Source organism: Heptranchias perlo, chromosome 38 (genome assembly GCF_035084215.1).
Source record: "Heptranchias perlo isolate sHepPer1 chromosome 38, sHepPer1.hap1, whole genome shotgun sequence".
Taxonomy (NCBI): Eukaryota; Metazoa; Chordata; class Chondrichthyes; order Hexanchiformes; family Hexanchidae; genus Heptranchias; species Heptranchias perlo.
The window spans coordinates 13,972,946-13,993,852 of NC_090362.1; the positions used below are offsets into that span (position 1 = coordinate 13,972,946).

Genomic DNA, 20,907 nt, shown 5'->3' on the forward strand with positions numbered 1-20,907 from the left:
AAAACACTTTACAGCCAATGAAGTACTTTTAAAGCATAGTCACTGTTGTAACGTAGGAAGGGCAGGCAGGACCTCAGTTTAACATCTCATCCGAAAGGCGGCACCTACTGACAGTGCAGCACACCCTCAGTACTGCACTGGAGTGTCAGCCTGGATTATGTGCTTGAGTCTCTGGAGTGGGACTTGAACCCTCGACCTTCTGACTCATCGGCAGAGAGTGATGCCCACTGAACCACGGTCGACATAACAAGAGAGGAAAGTTCAGAGGGGCACTGACCATAAAACAGACGAGGCAGGTTAAGAAAGTAAGAGAGGTGAAAGGCAACATTACTTCTACAATCAGAAAAAAATGCTCACTTGTCACATTTTATTAGCAATTTTGCAGGAACTCCTTTGCCGTCTCGCAGGCTATAGTGCACATCAGAACTGTTGCAGTAATAATACCACCTGCCGTGCAAGGCTCAAAGAATGCCCTTTTAATTATGGGGGGGGGGGGGTTAGGCTCAATTGTGAAGCACCCAGCGGTCGAATATCCTCAGTCACGGCTCACGCGAGAATAGTGACCGAAGCCAACAGTTTTACTCAAACAGGAAAGAGACGATTTATTTGAGCTTAGATCACCCTCTGGTGTCTAAATGATGCAACTACCACAAAGGTTCACAAATATCAAAAACAAAATACTGTGGATGCTGGAAATCTGAAATAAAAACAGAAAATGCTGGAAATATTCAGCAAGTGGAGAAAGAAACAGAGTTAACGTTTCAGGTCGAAGATCTTTTATCAGAACTGGAAGATGTTAAAGAGTTAACAGTTTTTAAGCAAATACAGAGCCAGGGGGAAGGAGGGAGGGGAGGAAAGAACAAAAGGGAAGGTGTGTGAGAGGGTGGAAGGCAGGATTGATTAAATGACAAAAGGGAAGGAGGGTGGGAATGGGACAAGTAAAGAAACAAAAGATGGGTCTAGAGGAGCTGTAACTGGCAACAGCAGAACCATTACCAGCACCTGCTGTCCGAAAAAATGGGAGCAGTGGTTATGATCTGAAGTTATTAAAATCAGTGTTGAGTCCGGAAGGTTGTAAAGTGCCTAAACGAAAGATGAGGTGCTGTTCCTCGAGCTTCCGTTGAGCTTCATTGGAACAGGGTAAGAGTCCGAGGACAGAGTGGGAGTGGGACGGGGAATTAAAATGGCAAGTGCCCAGGTCAGGGTCACGCTTGTGGACAGAGTGGAGGTGTTCAGCACAGCGATCACCCAGTCTGCGTTTGGTCTCCCCGGTGTAGAGGAGACCGCATTGTGAGCAGCAGATACAGTAAAGTGAAAAAAATACAAGTAAACCGCTGTTTCACCTGGAAGGAGTGTTTGGGGCCCTGGGCGGTGGGAAGGGAGGAGGTGAAGGGGCAGCTGATGCATCTCCTGCGCTCGTACAGGGAGGTGCCGTGGGGAGGAGAGCGGGTGTTGGGGGTGGTGGAAGAGTGGACCAGAGTGTCGCGGAGGGAACGGTCCCTTCGGAATGCTGAAAAGGGGAGGGGAAGATGTGTTTGAGGGTGGGATCGCGCTGGAGGTGGAGGAAATGGCAGAGGATGATATGTTGAATATGGAGGCTGGTGGGGTGGAAGGTGAGGATGAGGGGACCCTATCATGGGTCTGGGAGGGAAGGGAAGGGGTGAGGGAAGAAGTGTGGGAAATGGGACGGACACGGTCGAAGGCCCTGACAACTACAGTGGAGGGGAATCCTCGGTTTGAGGAAAAAGGAAGACATATCAGAAGCACTGGTGTGGAAGGTGGCATCGTCAGAACAGATGAGACGGAGAAACTGGGAGAATGGAACAGGGTCCTTACAGGAAGCGGGGTGGGAAGAAGTGTAATCAGGGTAGCTGTGGGAGTCGGTGGGTTTATAATAGATATTGGTTAACAGCCTCTCTCCAGAAATGGAGATAGAGAAGTCGAGGAAGGGAAGAGTCGGAGATGGACCATGTGAAGGTGAGGGAAGGGTGGAAATTGGAAGCAAAGTTGATGAAATTTTCCAGTTCGGGGCGAGAGCAGGAAACGGCACCGATACAATCATCAATGTACTGGAGAAAGAGGTGAGGGAGGGGACCCGAGTAGGACTGGAACAAAGAATGTTCCACGTTGCCCACAAAAAAGCAGGTGTAGCTGGGACCCATACGAGTTCCCATAGCGACACCTTTTATTTGGAGGGAGTGGAGTCAAAGGAGAAGTTGTTCAACGTAATAACGAGTTCAGCCAGGCGGAGGAGGGTGGTGGATGGAGACTGGTTGGCCTCCCGTTCATGGAAAAACCTGAGGGCCCGCAGGCCGTCCTGGTGGGGGATGGAGGTGTAGAGGGACTGGACGTCCATGGTGAAAAGGATACGGTTAAGGCCGGGGAACTGGAAACTGTTAAAGTGGCGGAGGGCGCAGACAAAGGGAGAAAAAAGAGTTGAGATCGGAGGAAATAAGTTCCGTGGGGCAAGAACAGGCTGAAACGACGGGTCTCCCGGGGCAGTCCTGTTTGTGGATCTAGGGAAGGAGGTAGAAGTGGGCTGTGCGGGTTTGGGGGGACTATGAGGTTGGAGGCCGTGGGGGTGGAGATCTCCACAGGAGAAGAGGTCAGTGACGGTCTGGAAAACTATGGCTTGATGTTCGGCGGTGGGGTCGTGGTCCAGGGGGAGGTAGGAGGTGGTGTCGGGGAGTTCAGCCTCCGCAAGGTAGAGATCTGTTCGCCAAACAACAACAGGGTCCCCCTTGTCAGCAGGTTTAATGACAATGTCAGGGTTGGACCTGAGGGAACAGTGCTGCGAGTTCAGAGGGAGGTAGGTTAGAGTGAGTGAGGGGAGTAAAGAAATTGAGATGGCCGATGTCACGCTGGCAGTTCACAATGAAAAGATCAAGAAAGGGTAAGAGGCCAAAGGTTTACGAAGCTGAATGAATGTCAGCGTTCACTGCAGTGGGCCTCAATACAGGGGTCACTCAGCTGAGTTGCTGCTCCATGGCTGAGATATTCAGAACTGTCCCCTCTCCTTCTCCCGCATGAGAACGCTACAGGGAGATATCACAGTATCCACTGCACAAATCAAAGAGCCACACCCTAACTCCCCAAGGTTGATAGCAGGAGCCCAGCGTATGAGGATTGGCAGGACCGACCCACAACCCCATCACTTCCTGAAGCAGTGTGTCCGGAGCCGGGTTGGAGAGTGGGCCTTAGGTTGATTTCGGAGATTTCCTGGCTGCACCTCGAGTTCTGCGTCAAGGTCCAGTCCCCGAGACACAAGGGGAGAGATTCAAGTGCTGGAAGCAGTGCAGAGAGGCTGATCCCCAGGGTCAGGGGGGATCTGCGTCGTGAGGAAAGTTTGGAGAAACTTGGGCTTTTAAGCCTGAGAAGGATGCACCTGAGAGGTGACCTTACAGAGGGATATAAAGTAGTTAAGGGAATGGAAAAGGCATGGAAAAGGCAAATCAGGAATATTACTTTAAACTGCCAGAGTAAAATAAGGGGACACAAGTTCAAACTGGTAAAAGGTAAATTTAGGACTGGCATCAGGAACTTTCAAAAGGGAATTGGATATTTACTTGAAAAGGAAAAATTTGCAGGGCTATGGGAAAAGAGCAGGAGCAGGGCTAATTGGATAGCTCTTTCAGAGAGCCAGCACACACACAATGGGGCGAATGGCCTCCTTCTGTGCTGTAAGATTCTATGATCAGAAAGTTCTTTCTCATACAAAGAATAATCCACACATGGAACAGACTCCCAGATGGAGTGATGCAGGTGAAAAACCCTGGAATTATTTAAGGAACAATTCGATACTGCATGGGGGGAGAATGTGGGGTATTTCGGAAAGGATGAATTACGATGGGTCGAACGGCCTTCCTCGTCTGTAATTATCTTGTGACGTAACGTTAGTAACACCAGCACACAGTAGACAAGTCTGAAGAGTCAGGTTCCTAGGATGAAAAGCCTGTGATTCCGTTCTAGTCGACAGTTAATCTGTCGGCACCCAGTGATCGATTGGTCTTTTTTTATGCCTCTCTGAACATTTCTCCACTTTCAGAACCGTCTAAATGCAAATTGTTGCTGGATCCAGGACCTGATCTTCTGAAAGTCTGGTGTGGAAAAATTCAAAACTCCTAACGCACACTTGAAAAGAAGAATTTCAGAAACAAGTGTATTAAAAAAAAATCATAAAGTAGTTAATATGAAATTAATTACAATTAAAAGATGTTTTAACTTGATCTCCTGTTGATCTCCTTGTTTCTCTCTAGTGCACGGCTCCTTTACATACAGTCAAACCACAACGGTCTCGTGTCATTGTTGGGAGGGCTTCAATATGGTCTGTGTATCTGGGATCCTTTTTTAAAAATTTGTTCATGGGATGTGGGCGTCGCTGGTGAGGCCGGCATTTATTGCCCATCCCTAATTGCCCTTGAGAAGGTGGTGGTGAGCCGCCTTCTTGAACCGCTGCAGTCCGTGTGGTGAAGGTTCTCCCACAGTGCTGTTAGGAAGAGAGTTCCAGGATTTTGATCCAGCGAAGATGAAGGAACGGCGATATATTTCCAAGTCAGGATGGTGTGTGACTTGGAGGGGAACGTGCAGGTGGTGTTGTTCCCATGTGCCTGCTGCTCTTGTCCTTCTAGGTGGTAGAGGTCGCAGGTTTGGGAGGAGCTTTCGAAGAAGCCTTGGCGAGTTGCTGCAGTGCATCCTGTGGATGGTACACACTGCAGCCACAGTGCGCTGGTGGTGAAGGGAGTGAATGTTTAGGGTGGTGGATGGGGTGCCAATCAAGCGGGCTGCTTTGTCCTGGCTGGTGTCGAGCTTCTTGAGTGTCGTTGGAGCTGCACTCATCCAGGCAAGGAGAAGCTGATTAGGAGAATCCTTCTCCTGATTGCTATCCTGTGACCCTGCCGAGGACAGTGTCAGGCTCGAACGTGAAGCTCCCCTGGCCAAACAGCCGACCAACACGGGGAATTGAACCTCACAGTCTGGGTTTGATAGAGACTGCTCTGAGTTAGACTGTCAGCCTGGAGAGGAGTTGAGACACCACAATCAACCTCAGCAAACCCTAGACTGGTGAACGGCAGGGGCGGGGGGTGGGGGGAAGAGACGGGAGATTGAGGTTTGCGAGTCCCACAATCTCAAAACCAACTAGCCCGTGCAAGCTGACGCTTTACTGCAAACTGCACCAAGGCCACAGAGCTGGATTCATTCATGAATAGACAACATGGCACACATTTTGTTTTATTAGTTCCGTTCTATTTACAAAACGAGGAGGGCACACAAAAAAAGGTTACGCTATTCCTGTAACAGTTCTGGATGTGGATGGGCCGGGGGGTTTAACATTGGATTGTAGTTATTGGGAAACAGCTAATGAAATAACGATTGTGGTTTTTTTTTAAGCAATAGCTGATTCAATGGCTGATCTGTATAAATTACTGTAACGCAGGGTATGGGCAATCACTGGCTTCGCTGGGAGACACCAGCTTTGTGTAGGCTCTGCAGGGGTGAAAGGTCAGCTGGTACCATTTTATTCTGTGTGAATGTACCTATTATCAAGGTGAGAGACGTCAGGAGCAGAACTCGCTCCCGTTTCAGGTATCAAACGTACCCAGGCCATTTACAGTGTGGGCGGGGAGCGGAGCAAAGCTCCCTCTACTTTGCCCCATTAACGTGACTCAGACCCAGAAAAGCCCCCACCCCACCCCTCCCCCGACCACCACTATATCCGCGGGACATTTTCCCCCATCAGTTGTTAGTGCGATTTGCAAATTAGGGGCACTTTTGCTCTGCGGAAGATTTTGATGCAATCGGGATGGGGCCGAATTTCAAAGCAGCAGGAATCTCCAGCCTTGAGCCCAGTCCCCCCGACCGACAGGCAGCAGTCGCCAGGTGAGTGGACACCTCGGGAGTTGGAAACAAAAGTCAACGGTCACCTAAAGCAGCAAACGCTGAAGTATTCGGAAGCATGAAACACGACTACTGCACTCATGCAGTGCAAGCTATTTAAAACTGCGCCCTTCCATACGGGAGGACCCTGGGGAGCAACAGGCAGTACGAGGATGGCCAATTATCCAGGGGTTTTCTTTTGGATCAAACAGTCCAGGTTTCGAGAAAACCGTGCCGAAATTTCGAAAGAAATGCTTGTTTCTGCCACTGACGATTGGGTTATGGACAGTTCTTAAATGAGTTTCTGTCGCCAGTAAAAGTCGAACTGAAATCTGAGTTTTGATCCTGTTCTCCCGACCCATTCCGCACCCCACCCCCCAACCCCCATTCGGATTTTAGAGTAATCAGAAGGTAGCAGACTAAAGGCAGGACCCAGGGAGGGGATTGGGGGCAATTTGGGAAGAACAAAGTACAGCGGGACAATCGCAAACGCCCTCCACAAAAAAAAAAGTGCAGTAAGATTTTGTAAACTTGTGCAAATCTGCAGATAAAATGTTACAGAAGCTTGAAATAACTTCTAGCCTGAATTCGCCTGATGTTCAGAGAGGGGGAGCGGGTGAAATGTCAGCAAAACAGCTCTCAAACCCTGACCCAAACGTTTGTGTAACTGAGCACAGACTGCAGAGTAAACCCCAATGTCTCCATTAGTGAAGGTTTCAAGTGGTTGGTTTACCCCAGGCAGGTGTCGGGACGGCGGTGGGGGGGCGGGGGGGAGAATGAGTATGGTCAGCATCGGGTCGGCAGGTTAATTTATACCAGCACACACCACAGAAAGGACAGGAGCGTCAGATGCCGGTGAAGGACAGGACCCTCAGGTCTAGGGGACCATCTTGTGCTCGGAGATCAAATGCCAAAACTGAAAAGGAATAAAATGCTTTGTTAGAGAAACGGATGGTTTGCAAAGTTCTATAAATCAAACCCACTTTGTTTTTTGCTCCAAACATCTCCCCTGCCCACGGCCGTTACTGTCTCCCTTCGATTACGCCCCTCCTTTCCTAAAGGTACTGACTCATTCTGGGGTAGGGTTCGACAAGCACCAGGTGCGTAAAGAGCGAATATCATTAAGTGACAGGGAGCATCAAAGCCAAGCATTGTATCTATTTGCCGATATGTGCACACACACAAACAGAGACAGAGACACACACACAGAGACACACACACACAGAGACACACACACACACACACAGAGACACACACACACAGAGACACACACACACAGAGACACACACACACAGAGACACACAGAGACACACACACACACACACACACACACACACACACACACAGAGACACACACACACAGAGACACACACACACAGAGACACACACACACACACACACACACAGACACACACACACACACACAGAGACACACACACACACACAGAGACACACACACACACACACACACACAGAGACACACACAGAGACAGAGACAGAGACACACACACTTTCTAGCAGTGGTCAAGGGACGGAGATCAGGAGCAGGAACTTTGATTGATTTCTCCCCCTCAGTGAGATCAGCTAACTCAGCACAAACCAAAATCGAACTCAGGGCCTTAGTACAATACTACATCAGGCCATATATTTAACCCCTAGTACAGTCCTACATCAGGCCATATATTTAACCCCTAGTACAGTACTACACCAGGCCATGTATTTAACCCCTAGTACAGTACTACACCAGGCCATGTATTTAATCCCTAGTACAGTATTACACCAGGCCATGTATTTAATCCCTAGTACAGTCCTACACCAGGCCATGTATTTAACCCCTAGTACAGTACTACACCAGGCCATGTATTTAACCCCTAGTACAGTATTACACCAGGCCATGTATTTAACCCCTAGTACAGTACTACACCAGGCCATGTATTTAACCCTAGTACAGTACTACACCAGGCCATGTATTTAACCCCTAGTACAGTATTACACCAGGCCATGTATTTAACCCCTAGTACAGTACTACACCAGGCCATGTATTTAATCCCTAGTACAGTATTACACCAGGCCATGTATTTAATCCCTAGTACAGTCCTACACCAGGCCATGTATTTAACCCCTAGTACAGTACTACACCAGGCCATGTATTTAACCCCTAGTACAGTACTACACCAGGCCATGTATTTAACCCCTAGTACAGTATTACACCAGGCCATGTATTTAACCCCTAGTACAGTCCTACACCAGGCCATGTATTTAACCCTAGTACAGTACTACACCAGGCCATGTATTTAACCCCTAGTACAGTACTACACCAGGCCATGTATTTAACCCTAGTACAGTACTACACCAGGCCATGTATTTAACCCCTAGTACAGTATTACACCAGGCCATGTATTTAACCCCTAGTACAGTTCTATACCAGGCCATGTATTTAACCTCTAGTACAGTCCTACACCAGGCCATGTATTTAACCCCTAGTACAGTACGACACCAGGCCATGTATTTAGCTGCTTGGTCATATCGATGCTCCCTCAGTACTCGCAGAGGCTGACTGTTCCAGACACTGTTGTTCTCTTACCTGCCCAGTGTGCCTCCAGCCTGTGTGTAGTACTTGTTGTAGTCCAATCGCAGCAAAAGCTGGGCCAGGTCAGAGTTAATCTGGTGATTGCGAACACTGGACAGGATCTTGAAAAGCAGGGAGGACTGACGACTAAAGCCCTAGGTTTCACCAAAAGCAGAAAACAAACCAGTTGCAGTCTTAAGAAGGATTGTCCGTGCTTTTTGTCTTTGTGGCGGCATAAGTGCACGCCACAGAATCTTGAGCGTCACAAGTAACGTTTAAATCTATATTCCCATTCCATTGCAGAGACCTCAAATTACTGGTACTAACAGATCCTGGTGTTCTAATTTAGGGCTACTCCACCAATGAGAGACAGAAAGAAAGAGAGAGAAAGAAAGAGAGAGAAAGAAAGAAAGACAGAAAGACAGAAATAAAGAAAGAAAGACAGAAATAAAGAAAGAAAGACAGAAATAAAGAAAGAAAGACAGAAATAAAGACAGAAAGACAGAAAGAAAGACAGAAAGACAGAAAGAAAGACAGAAAGACAGAAAGACAGAAAGAAAGAAAGAAAGAAAGAAAGAAAGAAAGAAAGAAAGAGAAAGAGAGAGAAAGAAGGAAGAGAGAAAAGGAAAGAGAGAGAAAGAAGGAAGAGAGAAAAGAAAAGAGAGAAAGAAGGAAGAGAGAAAAGGAACGAAAGGAGAAAGAAAGAAAAAGGGAAAGAAAGAGAAAAAGAAAGAGAAAATGAGAGAAGAGAAAGAAAGCTTACATTTATATATATCATCTGCTTCATAACCAATTAATTACTTTTAAAGTGGTCACTGTTATGTAGTCTGTTTTTATTGGTCAGTACACCTCCTGCTCCTCTTCAAATAATACCGCGGGATCTGTTACGTCCACCTGAACAGGCAGGGGGGAACTCGCTTTAATATCTCATCCGAAGGAAGGCACCTGCAAGAGTGCAGCTCTCCCTCGTGACTGCACTAAAACGTCGCCCTAGATCACGTGCTCAAGTAGTGGAGTTGGGGCTCAAACCCAGCTGTGTTCTGACTCAGAGACAAGGAGTAAAGAAACACGGCCAAACGCACACAGAAGAAACGATGGTGTGTAGCTCAGCTTACCTTCACGAGAAGGTCCAACTGCGAGATGCCGCGATCGTCCAGCGGCCCCAGATTCTGACTTACCAGGGAACAGAAGTTGTGGCACAATTCGAGGATCTCATTCAGACAATGGAACACCTGCAGGGAATGGGAATAAACATCCCAACGTGAAGTGAAAAAGGGGACAATAGTGCAGCAGTTGTACGCGCCTCAGAGAATTTTTTTTTAATTATTCGTTCACGGGATGTGGGCGTCGCTGGCGAGGCCGGCATTTATTGCCCATCCCTAATTGCCCTTGAGAAGGTGGTGGTGAGCCGCCTTCTTGAACCGCAGCAGTCCGTGTGGTGAAGGTTCTCCCACAGTGCTGTTAGGAAGGGAGTTCCAGGATTTTGAATAGGACGTTTCGAAAATCACCCCAACTTGTCAATTAATCACAGACCCTTCCCCTTCGTTCTTTCATTCTCACCCCATGCCCTCTCCCCCTGCGCCCCCCATCACCCCCTTTTCCCCCGGCTCCGCACCTGCTTAGAAACTGTTAAATCTCTAACTTCTTCCCGTTCCGATGAAAGATCGTTGACCTGAAACGTTAAAGCCTGATTCTCTCTCCACAGATGCTGCCTTGACCTGCTGGAGTGTTTTCCAGCATTTTCTGTGTTTATTTCAGATTTCCAGCATCCGCTGTACTTTGCTCTTATGCAAAATGTACACTCATAGAATGGTTACAGCACAGAAGGCGGCCATTCGTCCCATCGAGCCCGTGCCGGCTCTTTCTAAGAGCAATCCAGTTGGACCCATTCCCCCGCTCTTGTGGAATTATACTCACTGGTTTAAGCAGAATGAACGACTGAGCCAGCAGGTTACTGAGGAAGTGATCGTGAGCCAGTCGGATGCTCTCAAAATCTCGGATAGAATTTATTTCCTGGAGGAGCTGCGAAAACTGGGACTCGAGGACGTCCACCTGGAACGGCACAGAGCGATATTTAGTATCCCTGGGAGAGCAAGTCTGGAGGCACAGTACATCGAGGGACTTGAAATGGCTAATTTGGTTAGGACTAATGTTGCACGGGGCAATTTCAACACTATTGCTGGACAAAGATTTGCAAGGTTCTGAATTATGCAAGCACAGACCAAATTACACGTGTGTGGAGTCACAGCTCAAGACTGCAACTTCATGCTTCTGAATTATTGGGCCAAATCTTGCCGGGGCATCACAGAATGGTTACGGCACAGGAGGCCGCCATTCGGCCCATCGAGCCCGTGCCGGCTCTTTGTAAGAGCAATCCAATTAGTCCCATTCCCTCGTTCTTTCCCCGTAGCCCTGCAAATTTTTTCCCTTCAAGTATTTATCCAATTCCTTTTTGAAAGCCATGATTGAATCTGCTTCTACCAACCTTTCAGGCGGCGCATTCCAGATCATAACTACTCACTACGTAAAAAAGTATTTCCTCATGTCGCCTTTGGTTCTTTTGTCAATCACCTTAAAATCTGTGTCCTCTGGTTCTCGACCTTTCTGCCAATGGGAAAGTTTCTCTTTATTTTATCTAAACCCTTCGGCGTAGTGTAGCCATTAGTTGAGACTTTTTCCTACATCCTTCAGCTCAAAAATTGCTGGAAGTACGAGGGCAACGGGGCATCTGAGACCTTAGTGAACAGCGGGACCAACAGTCTATCGCCTTAACCACTGCGATTTAAGGATTGAGAAAGAAACAGAGGAACAACGGAGAAGGTGGGTGAATTAGAGTCAAATCAGGTACAGCAAGAGAAATTAAGAGAGGGATAGAAAGGTTGGATTAAGAGAGAGAAAACAAGAGACACATCCATTCGTCATGCATGAGGCTGAACAGGGAGTGTCAGCAGGCTGTCCCACTGTGAAGGAGGATATCACAACTGAGCCCAATCCCAACACGTGGGCACACTGCAGCGGAGGCGATCAGGAACGGTAAACCTAGCAAGACTTTTTATTTCCCTCATCGAGGGGGGCTGAATTGCAGAGCCCCCAATAGCTGGCTGAGATAAGGTCAGCTAACTCTTACAAAGACTGGGGATCAAACCTGGGATCTATCTGTTCTGTTCAGCTCAGTACAACACTACGCATTTTACCCACACGGCTATCAGGGGTACTTTTTTTTTTGCAAAGATTAGCAATGGTTCAGAATTTAAATGGCACATTTCCAAGGAAGCATTGGTATCAACATAATTTATTTCTATTGAAACAAAATTAAATGGTTTGTGTGCATACAGATGTTTTTACAACATGTGCACACAAACATGGCAAGTAGAATTAAAGTTCTACACCCATCTCGAATATTTTTAAACTGCGTTTTGCTGCAATAATTGATCCCACTTGGCAGATGTCTCTGCTTGGAATGATTATGCAGAATTTTACTGATGACTAGCTGATCCCCCGTGGCATTACTCGTGGGTACCACAGTCATGATGTTGCAGCTACTAACTAAAGGCCCATCCCCTTTTGTGCCACTGGATTAAAATGAGACAAAGTCCTTTTGCTTAACCAATCCTTATAGCCAAGATGTCTAGTTTACACCTCTGTGGTTGCATGTCCGGATCTCTGAGTTGCCTGACACTTCACTTTGGCCACTAACGCAGCTTCTTGCCTGAGGGAAGCACTGACTCCGTCCTTACCGCACCGCCCTGCATCAGGTGCAGCTCCTACCTGCTGGGCAGACCTACGTGGAGTGCTGTAGTGCACTGAGGAGAACTGCATGCCCTATACAAGTGCGAAAATAAGTGCAATAAAATCAGTCACGGCCACACATAAAGCTGTCATTATACAAAAACTAAAATGCTATTATAGCAGACAGGTTCGAGAGCTTAGAATAAAAAGACCATTTAACCTATTAGAGCCTGCCCCTTTCACAGTCCATTCATGACTACCTCAATCCTGCACTTCTCCTGCTGTATTCAAGACCTCTACACTCCCTTCCTAATTCTCAGGTGAATCAAACAGGTCTTTTAATATCTCTATAACCCTCACTCCCCTTTCTCGACAATTCATTTAAAAAGAAGGCCGTGAAAAGCCCACTGGGCTCATCCACTGTCTGTAGACTGTGCGACCCCTGTGCCCCACCCTCCCCTAGTCACTGGGGGTGCTGGCCCTCGGGGGTGGCAGAGAGAGAAAAGAATCTGACTCCTTAAGGCAATCGAGCAAGCTCTAGGTATTTAACTAACCCCACCTCACTCCAACATGTCCCAATCTCTCCAGGTGCACAGGAGGGGAACAGACTGTGCATTCTTCAGACCAGTAACTTTTCAATTGATCCAGAATGAACTACTTTTTCTGCCCGTCTCTTCCATATATCCTGTGGGGGGGTGAGGGGAATTCTTCTAATCTTGATTGAGATTTGTGAATCATTAATTGGGTTCTTATATTCCATGCTCATGTTAAATAACCTGCTTACCTTATCCGTATCAGTTATTTTAAAGACCTTCCCGCTCCCCCCTCTCTCCCCTTCAACTTTTCTCCCGAATGGAGCGATTGAGTGCTGGCAGGCTATTCAGCAGTAAGAAGCATCGCAGTGGAGATTAACTGCGTCCCCCACACCCACTCTCCCACAGGAGCAGGACCCCAGGCTGATATTTCTCCTGTCTAGTCCAGGGGGCACTGAGGCCAATTGTAGTCACCCTACTGCTACCCACAGAGGAGATCTGCTACCGGGAGCTCAGACATACAACACTGGATGTCAATAACCAACGAGATTAGGGTGGACAAAGTTCAGCGTGGGAACTGCCGTTTGCTTTTGTGCATAGGCACTTGCACAGATAATGTTTGAAAATAAAAGTGCCCGTTCACTTGATTTTCTGCGAGACCAAGGGCGATGGGAGACAAAACGAAAGATAGTGGAGGTGGGCATCCGTATTTCCCTTTCTTCTGCCCCCGCTCCCCCCCCTCCCAAAATTCATGAAACCATCACACAGTGTAAGCAGGATGGGTTCATTAAACGTTCGAAGAGCCTGGGGCTAGACGCTGGCCTTTCAACCGAGACCTGAAATCCCGAGCGGGTCGATGGGATGAATGTCTCCTGCTGGCTGTAAGGGTTTTGTGTCAATTGAGGAGCTTCAATCCAGTTCCTAATAGGTTCCCACAGCAAAAATGAAACTGCCCCAAATTTGGTACTAAATTGTCAATGTTGCTCCAACGGGTCGCAGGATGGCTGGTTTGGGAAACGGGAAATCTGTCATAAGTACTTAACCCCATGCAAGAAAAAAAAAGTGCAACGCAACATCTACTCCCAGCTCTCACCTACAGCATCCAGCTAAAAAAACTCTTGGAGCTAAGCCCAGCTCTCATCAGAAATGATTGAAGGGAAATGAGAGTCTTGGAGAAGGGGGGGGAGGGGGTGCTTTTTACTTAAAGCGCATTCCATTTTATACTGAAAGTTGTAGACTTGGCAAAACCTGGTTTGATGTTTTAAAAAAATAAAACAGTCGTAAATGTTCTTCCTTGCTCGGGCCCTGCTAGACCGCTTGGCGATGTCACCAATACAACAACTTGCATTTATATAGCGCCTTTAACGTAGTAAAATGTTCTCAAGGCAATGCAGAGCGTCCCCATGTCTCCCACAGCAGCTCCACGGAAATCAATGGCTGCCGTGACTTCGCAGCAGCCCGACTGCTGGTCTGGAGCTAGGGGACCCCATACTCTTCCATCCCAGCAAGAGTATTGCATTTATATAGCACCTTTCATGACCTCAGGATGTCCCAATGTGCTTTACAGACAATGAAGTACTTTTTTGACGTGTAGTCACTGTTGTAGGAAACGCAGCACACAAATTGCGCACAGCAAGATCCCACAAACAGCAATGAGATAATGACCAGATAATCTGTTTTTCTTTAGTAATGTTGGTTGAGGGATAAATACTGGCCTGGACACCGGGGTGTCCTGCTCTTTGAAATGGTGCCGTGGGATCTTTTACTTCCACCTGAGACGGTTTAACGTCTCATCTGAAAGACGGCACCTCCGACAGTGCAGCACTCCCTCAGTATGATTTTCCAGGCCCCGAAAGGAGCAGCTCCAGGACATTCCCGGTGAAAGCACAGAACAGGCTACCAGGGAGGGCAGGGGGGGTGCTGACCTCACCTGCTTCCCAGTAGGAAATAAAAAGTGACTGAAAAATCAAGTGTTGAGAGTCTTTTTCCAGCATAAAATGGGGGAGTACTTTTAGTAAATAATACTTTCTCTATACATACCTACCTGTTTCCATTCAGTGTTTGACACTGTAACAATATCAGAGGCCATGGCCTGCAACCTCTTGGCTGCAGACAGGGAAAAGAAAAATTAAATCGTAATGTGTACATAAAAATACATGGAACGGCGCAACACACATTACACTTGATGCAACGGCACAGGATTTACATTGTGAGTAAGGTGGCTGTTTATTCCTGGTTACCTGTAGATAGTACTGCAGATTGTCCACGAGGAAAGCCATGTGATCCTGAGCCTGCATTTGACCGCGTCCGTCTTGTTGGATTTGAGGTGTTTCCGCTGCATCTGCATAGCCCAGCAATGCTGCAGCTCCGCCTGCACCCGCCGGACGCTCAGCAGGTACTTGAAGACAATGTTATACCTGAGAGAGAACGAGAGACAGAGTGAGAAACCATGCAGGTCACTGCTCACCCTGATGCTCCTGCAAATACGTTCCGCTCCAGAGCGCATAATCCAGGCTGACAATCCAGTGCAGTACTGAGGGAGCGCTGCACTGTTGGAGGTGCTGTCTTTCGTATGAAACCTTACTGACTGCCCTCTCAAGTGGACATAAAAGATCCCATGGCAATACTGGAAGAAGAGCAGGGACGTTCTCCCCGATGTCCTGGCCAATATTTATCCCTCAACCATCATTAAAGCAGATTATCTGGTCATTATCTCATTGCTATTTGTGGGATCTTGCTGTGTGCAAATTGGCTGTCGCGTTTCCTACATTACAACAGTGACCACACTTCAAAAGTACTTAATTGGCTGTAAAGCGCTTTGGGACATCCTGAGGTCGTGAGAGGCGCTATATAAATGAAAGTCTTTCTTTCTTTCTCTAAGTACTTGCCTACAGCTTCCAACTAAGGAACCTCGGGGTACGAGAACCAGGTAACCACACTGGACAATAATACAGTGCAGCCTCCATTATCTTGCCAATTATGTGCCAATATTTTTAAAAGGCAAAGCCTTACATGAGAGGTTAAAACTGCACAATGATTCTTTTATTTGTATTGTACTTGTCATTATTGCTCTGCCAAAGGCAGTTGCTGTACCACCTGTGTTTGATTCACTGTCTGTGCTGAGTAAGTTGATCTCAACGAGGGCAACAGTAGAAATTCTACAACTGGCCTCAGCTATCCCTGGTTAGGAAGGAGAAAGTAAGTCAGTGATTCCTGCTGGAAAGTACATGTGCGAATGCTGGGACAGGACAGGAACAGACTTCGCTGCAATGCCCTCCACAGTTCAATAGCCTGCTGACACTCGCTGTCCAGACTGGCACGCTTGAAGGATGGTCACCTTGGGCAAGTTATGGATGACCTATGACCCACACAACAACCAGTGCCTTTCAGTGGAGGAGGGGAGAAACGGGGAGGGAACCTGAAAGACTGTTTAAACAAATAGCAACAAGACCAAAAAAAAATGAATACACAAAATAAACTTACTTTTCTAGTACGGCAGGAGTGAACAGGATGTGCAAGGGCCACTGCACTTTGTACGACAGTCCCAGAGCAGACCAGCCAGAAGTAGGGGCTTCACGAGGGGAGGATTCCCGCAGAGACGCATCACGGACTTGTGATGTATCTGTGTTGAGTCGGGGGCGAAAAGAAAAGACAGAAGAACATAACTGAGCACAAAATGAACGCTATTGTCAACAAGCATATTTCAATTAAACGCATAACTCACTTGAATAATCCAGATAAGTATTCGGTGAACCTGGCTGGAAAGTGCACATATGTGGACATGGTATGAGGGCGAAATCAGACTCGACTGTGACGCTTCTCATGGTAAAATAGTGCAAAAACAATCAAGGTCAGGGCTCAGACATGAAGGAAGGTCACCTGGTTGAGGTACTGCTGGCACCTGTGGAAATAAACCTCAACAGGGAAATACCACCTTCAGGCCAGGTTGTGGGGGGGGGGGACATACCCCAGCAAGGAGATACCACTTTTAGAGGAGGAGGGATAACTGAACAAAATTAAGAACTGTAGACAGTCTATATGAGGACCGTGGTACAGCATCACAAATTCAAAAAACAAGGACTTTTCACCCCCCTCCCCTCCACTGACCGCTTAGAGATGGTTCAGCTTGTTTGCCCATTTGCAGGGATGGGCTGGCAGGCAAATGCCAAGACGCGGTTGTAAGGTTCAAACTACCTGCGTCGGTGCACTTGTGCTGGTCCTCTGGATCGTGCCCCGTGACACATAAGAGGACCGGATCCTACAGCACTGCAAGCTGCGACTTACCGACAGACCTCCGCTTGAAGCGGGACCTGTATAATGTAGACTTGTCATTAAATAACGTTTACGCAGACAGATCAAGAGGGGCAAGTGCCTTTTCCTACCTTTGGGGTCTTTGCCATGGTACTCGACGGTGAGGTGCAGGAGTGGGAGGAGGTTGTCGTCGTCCAGTAACACTTTGTGTGCTGATTTCTGGAATGCGACGTTGACGTCTGTAATGTGGTGATGGAGGGGGAGAAAAAAAACAATTTATAAGAAATTAAAACAACCTTTTTGCTGTCATATCTAAAAGGAGTTATATTAGAACTTTAAAACTCCCGCTTCCTTGATAGTGAAGGCAACCTGCTGTGGGACTGAGCCATACAGACCAGAAGGTCCTGAGGTTTAACCTCTGCTCTGTGCTGTGTTGGCTGATCTCAGTTCTGTGCGTCTCCATAGAAAACAATGAGCAGAATATGGGTGTCATGGCATCACAGAAGCTGTGGCAGCAGAGGGTCTATTAGTCCCATAAAGGCCTGGTTAGTCTTGCTGTGCGGCATCAGTTGGGGGAGACCCATCCTACTGGAACCAGTAGCCAAAGAATATGAAAGCACCTACTGACAAGACTTCTTTTTAAATTGAGAGACCTAGGTGAAATGTCATGCATTTATAAAGCCTCTTTAAAATGCCCCAGAGTGCTCCACAGAGGTAAAAACAGACATCAAAGAGCAGTGGGAGTAGAATTTGGGGAGGTCTCTGAAGGCATGGTCAAGGAGGTAGGTTTTCAGGAAGCTTCTGAAGGTGTGGAGAGAGGCAGCGAGCCAAAAACATTTAGGGGGAGCACTTCCAGAGTTTGAAGGCAAATAAATCAGACAAGAGAAATCATGACATGGTAAATGAGGTGAAGCCAAGTTCCACGGTGTTGAGGTGCTGGGAAAGAATGAGTTGGAGAAGGAAACAGTTCAAAAAAATCTCGAATTCATGCAGCGAGCAGAAGGAATTAGAAAGAGCCCTGCAGGGCTGCCTATTTGGAGTTCTATCATGTGAACTCTATTACATTTCTTTGACAAGGTACCTGTGGGGATGATTTCCTCTCATTTCAATGTGTAGCAACATCGTAAACAAACTCTCTCTGGACAGTATTTCTCGTGATATTGTGATTTCACAGTTACTACACATAGTGCCGAGGGAATCATCCCTATCGATACTCGGAAACATACTTGTTAACATCAGTATTCTGCTCCCAACTCCAGCAGCCCCCCTCCCCTGTTAATAATCTTACTTTACCGTGTTCAGTGACTGCAGTTGGTGGAGTCTTTAATAAATGCTGTGCGCTGTCGATGAAAGCCTGAAAGAGTTCCCCTCGACCCAGTAGGTAGAAATCTTTGATTATCTGTAAAACAGCCCGGGACAGATCAAACAGTATTTAATGAAAACCCAAACCTGTTAGTCAATGGCTTTACCAATACAACTGAAGAAAAGCAAGAAAAACAAATGGCTCAGAATTGATCTTTAGTTATCTCCATAATGGCAAGTAGTACATTTTGTTTGAGGAACCTAAGTAAAAGGCCAAGGCCCATAATACAGGACAACACCTGTGTTGAAAAGAGAAAAGGAGCTGTGGTACATGAAGAAGTATCGGTTAGTTAGGGCCAAGCTAGAGTACTAGAAGCCTATAGGTTACAGCAAAACTGGAAGAGGGAGTTCATGAGATCATGGGAATGAATGAGTTAAATGTCAGCCTTGGCTCAGTGGTCGCACTCTCACCTCTGGGTTCAAGCCCCACTCCAAAGACTTAAGCACAAAATCTAGGCTGACAGTGCAGTGCACTACTGAGGGAGTGCTGCATTGTTGAAGGTGCCGTCTTTCGGATGCAATATTAAACTGAGGCCCCCGTCTACTTTCTCAGGTGGACGTAGAAGATCTCGTGGCACTATTCAAAGAAAAGCAGGCAATTCTCCCAATGTCCTGGCCAACATTTATCCCCTCAACCAGCATCACTAAAACATTATCTAGTCATTTATCTCATTGTTGTTCATGGAACCTTGCTGTGCACAAATTGCCTACTGCGTTTCCCCACATTGCAACAGTGAGTACACTTCAATGGTTATGAAGTGCTTTAGGAAGTTCTGGGGTTGTGAAAGGAACTATATAAATGCAAGTTTTTTTCTTTAGGTGGGGGCGGGGGGCGGCTAAAGAGGTTAGCGGGACTCATTAGGGGATGAGATGTGGGCAGCAGATCCCTGGATGAGGGTGTATCTGAGAGAGGCCGGTGTGGAAAGTGTTGGAGAAGCCAAGCCTGTAGGTGATAACGACATGGATGAGGGTTTCTGCAGCTGTTGGAGTGAAGTCGGGATGGAGAAAAGACAACGTTATGCCTTGATAAGTACTTCAATACTTTTTAATTGAGAAATAGAGGATATTATTGTAGGCGTTGAAAGTGCAAGGCCTTTTTGGAAACAATTATTTGCATATACGCAGAAGAAATAACAGTGAAAAATGAGTCACAATTATATAGCCCTAAAGGTTCAGCATCAAGTGAGATATGCAAATGTAGCCTTGAATAAACATCACATACAGTGGAAGCTTTTTATCCACTTCAGATATTAATAAGTACTGGGCATTACTGCAGGCACTGGTTTCTCATCAAAAACTGTATCTAATTTGCAGCACCATAGCTCCATTAACTGAAACTGCTAATTCTCCTTTTTGTTTCAAAAAAGGCTTTTTTGAAACTTTAAGCTTTTATGAATTTGCTCCCAACTCAACAAGGTGAGGGACATTAGTACTGGGGAACTGAATACTTCCCATTCCAGCCACCCAGTGTCAGCATCAATCACTCCCAGATCAGTTATAGCATAAATTAAATGCAGAGTAAAGCTCCCCCTACTCTGCCCCAACAATGTGCCTCAGCTCCCATCTCAGAGCAGTGCCCCTTACTGCACCAGAATGATATTTTTCCATTCCCTCCACCAGCCAACTTACAACATCTTTGAGCGTGAATTCAGAGCTAATTAAAGAAAGAACTTGCAATTATATGATTAGTGTTGAATTGAAGTAGGGCAGTTTTATCATTGGGAACTGGATTGGGACGGCTCAAACTCAACCCCCCAATATAGAACAGTGCAATCCTGCATTTATATAGCACGTCATCATGTCAAAACATCTCAAAGTACTTCACATACAATGACACTCCAGTACAGTAATGAGGCAGTGCTGCACTGTTGGAAGTGCCATCTTTCAGACATTGCCGCAGGAGTTCCTCAAGGCAGTGTCCTAGGCCCAACCATCTTCAGCTGCTTCATCAATGACCGTCCCTCCATCATAAGGTCAGAAATGGGGATGTTTGCTGATGATGGCACAGTGTTTTCAGTTCCATTCGTAACCCCTCAGATAATGAAGCATCCAGGCTTGGGGTCACAAGTGGCAAGTAACATTCGCGCAAGACAAATGCCAGGTAATGACCATCTCCAACAAGAGAGAGTCTAATCACCTCCCTTTGATATTCAATGGCATTACCATCGCCGAATCCCCCACCATCAACATCCTGGGGGTCACCATTGACCAGAAACTTGACTGGACCAGCCATATAAATACTGTGGCTATAACAGCAGGTCAGAGGCTGGGAATTCTGCGGCGAGTGACTCACCTCCTGACTTCCCAAGGCCTTTCCACCATCTACAAGGCACAAGTCAGGAGTGTGGTGCCTGCCTGGATGAGTGCAGCTCCAACAACACTCAAGAAGCTCGACACCATCCAGGACAAAGCAGCCTGCTTGATTGGCACCCCATCCACCACCCTAAACATTCACTCCCTTCACCACCAGCGCACCGTGGCTGCAGTGTGTACCATCCACAGGATGCACTGCAGCAACTTGCCAAGGCTTCTTCGACAGCACCTCGCAAACCCACGACCTCTACCAACTAGGACAAGGGCAGCAGGCAC

The 20,907-nt window shown here is 47.1% G+C and overlaps 1 protein-coding gene across 1 annotated transcript in view; it reads right to left on the reverse strand.

The window, feature by feature from the left end:
• Positions 1-5,213: 5,213 nt before the first annotated feature.
• The window catches only part of tubgcp4 (tubulin gamma complex component 4), a 35,591-nt gene continuing 19,897 nt past the window's right edge, over positions 5,214-20,907 (reverse strand). The window contains 9 exon segments of the mRNA XM_067973501.1: positions 5,214-6,790; positions 8,459-8,598; positions 9,559-9,675; positions 10,361-10,495; positions 14,946-14,989; positions 14,992-15,122; positions 16,189-16,327; positions 17,088-17,195; positions 18,250-18,355. Of these exon segments, the coding sequence (XP_067829602.1) occupies positions 6,778-6,790; positions 8,459-8,598; positions 9,559-9,675; positions 10,361-10,495; positions 14,946-14,989; positions 14,992-15,122; positions 16,189-16,327; positions 17,088-17,195; positions 18,250-18,355 (933 nt within the window). The 3' untranslated portion in view covers positions 5,214-6,777.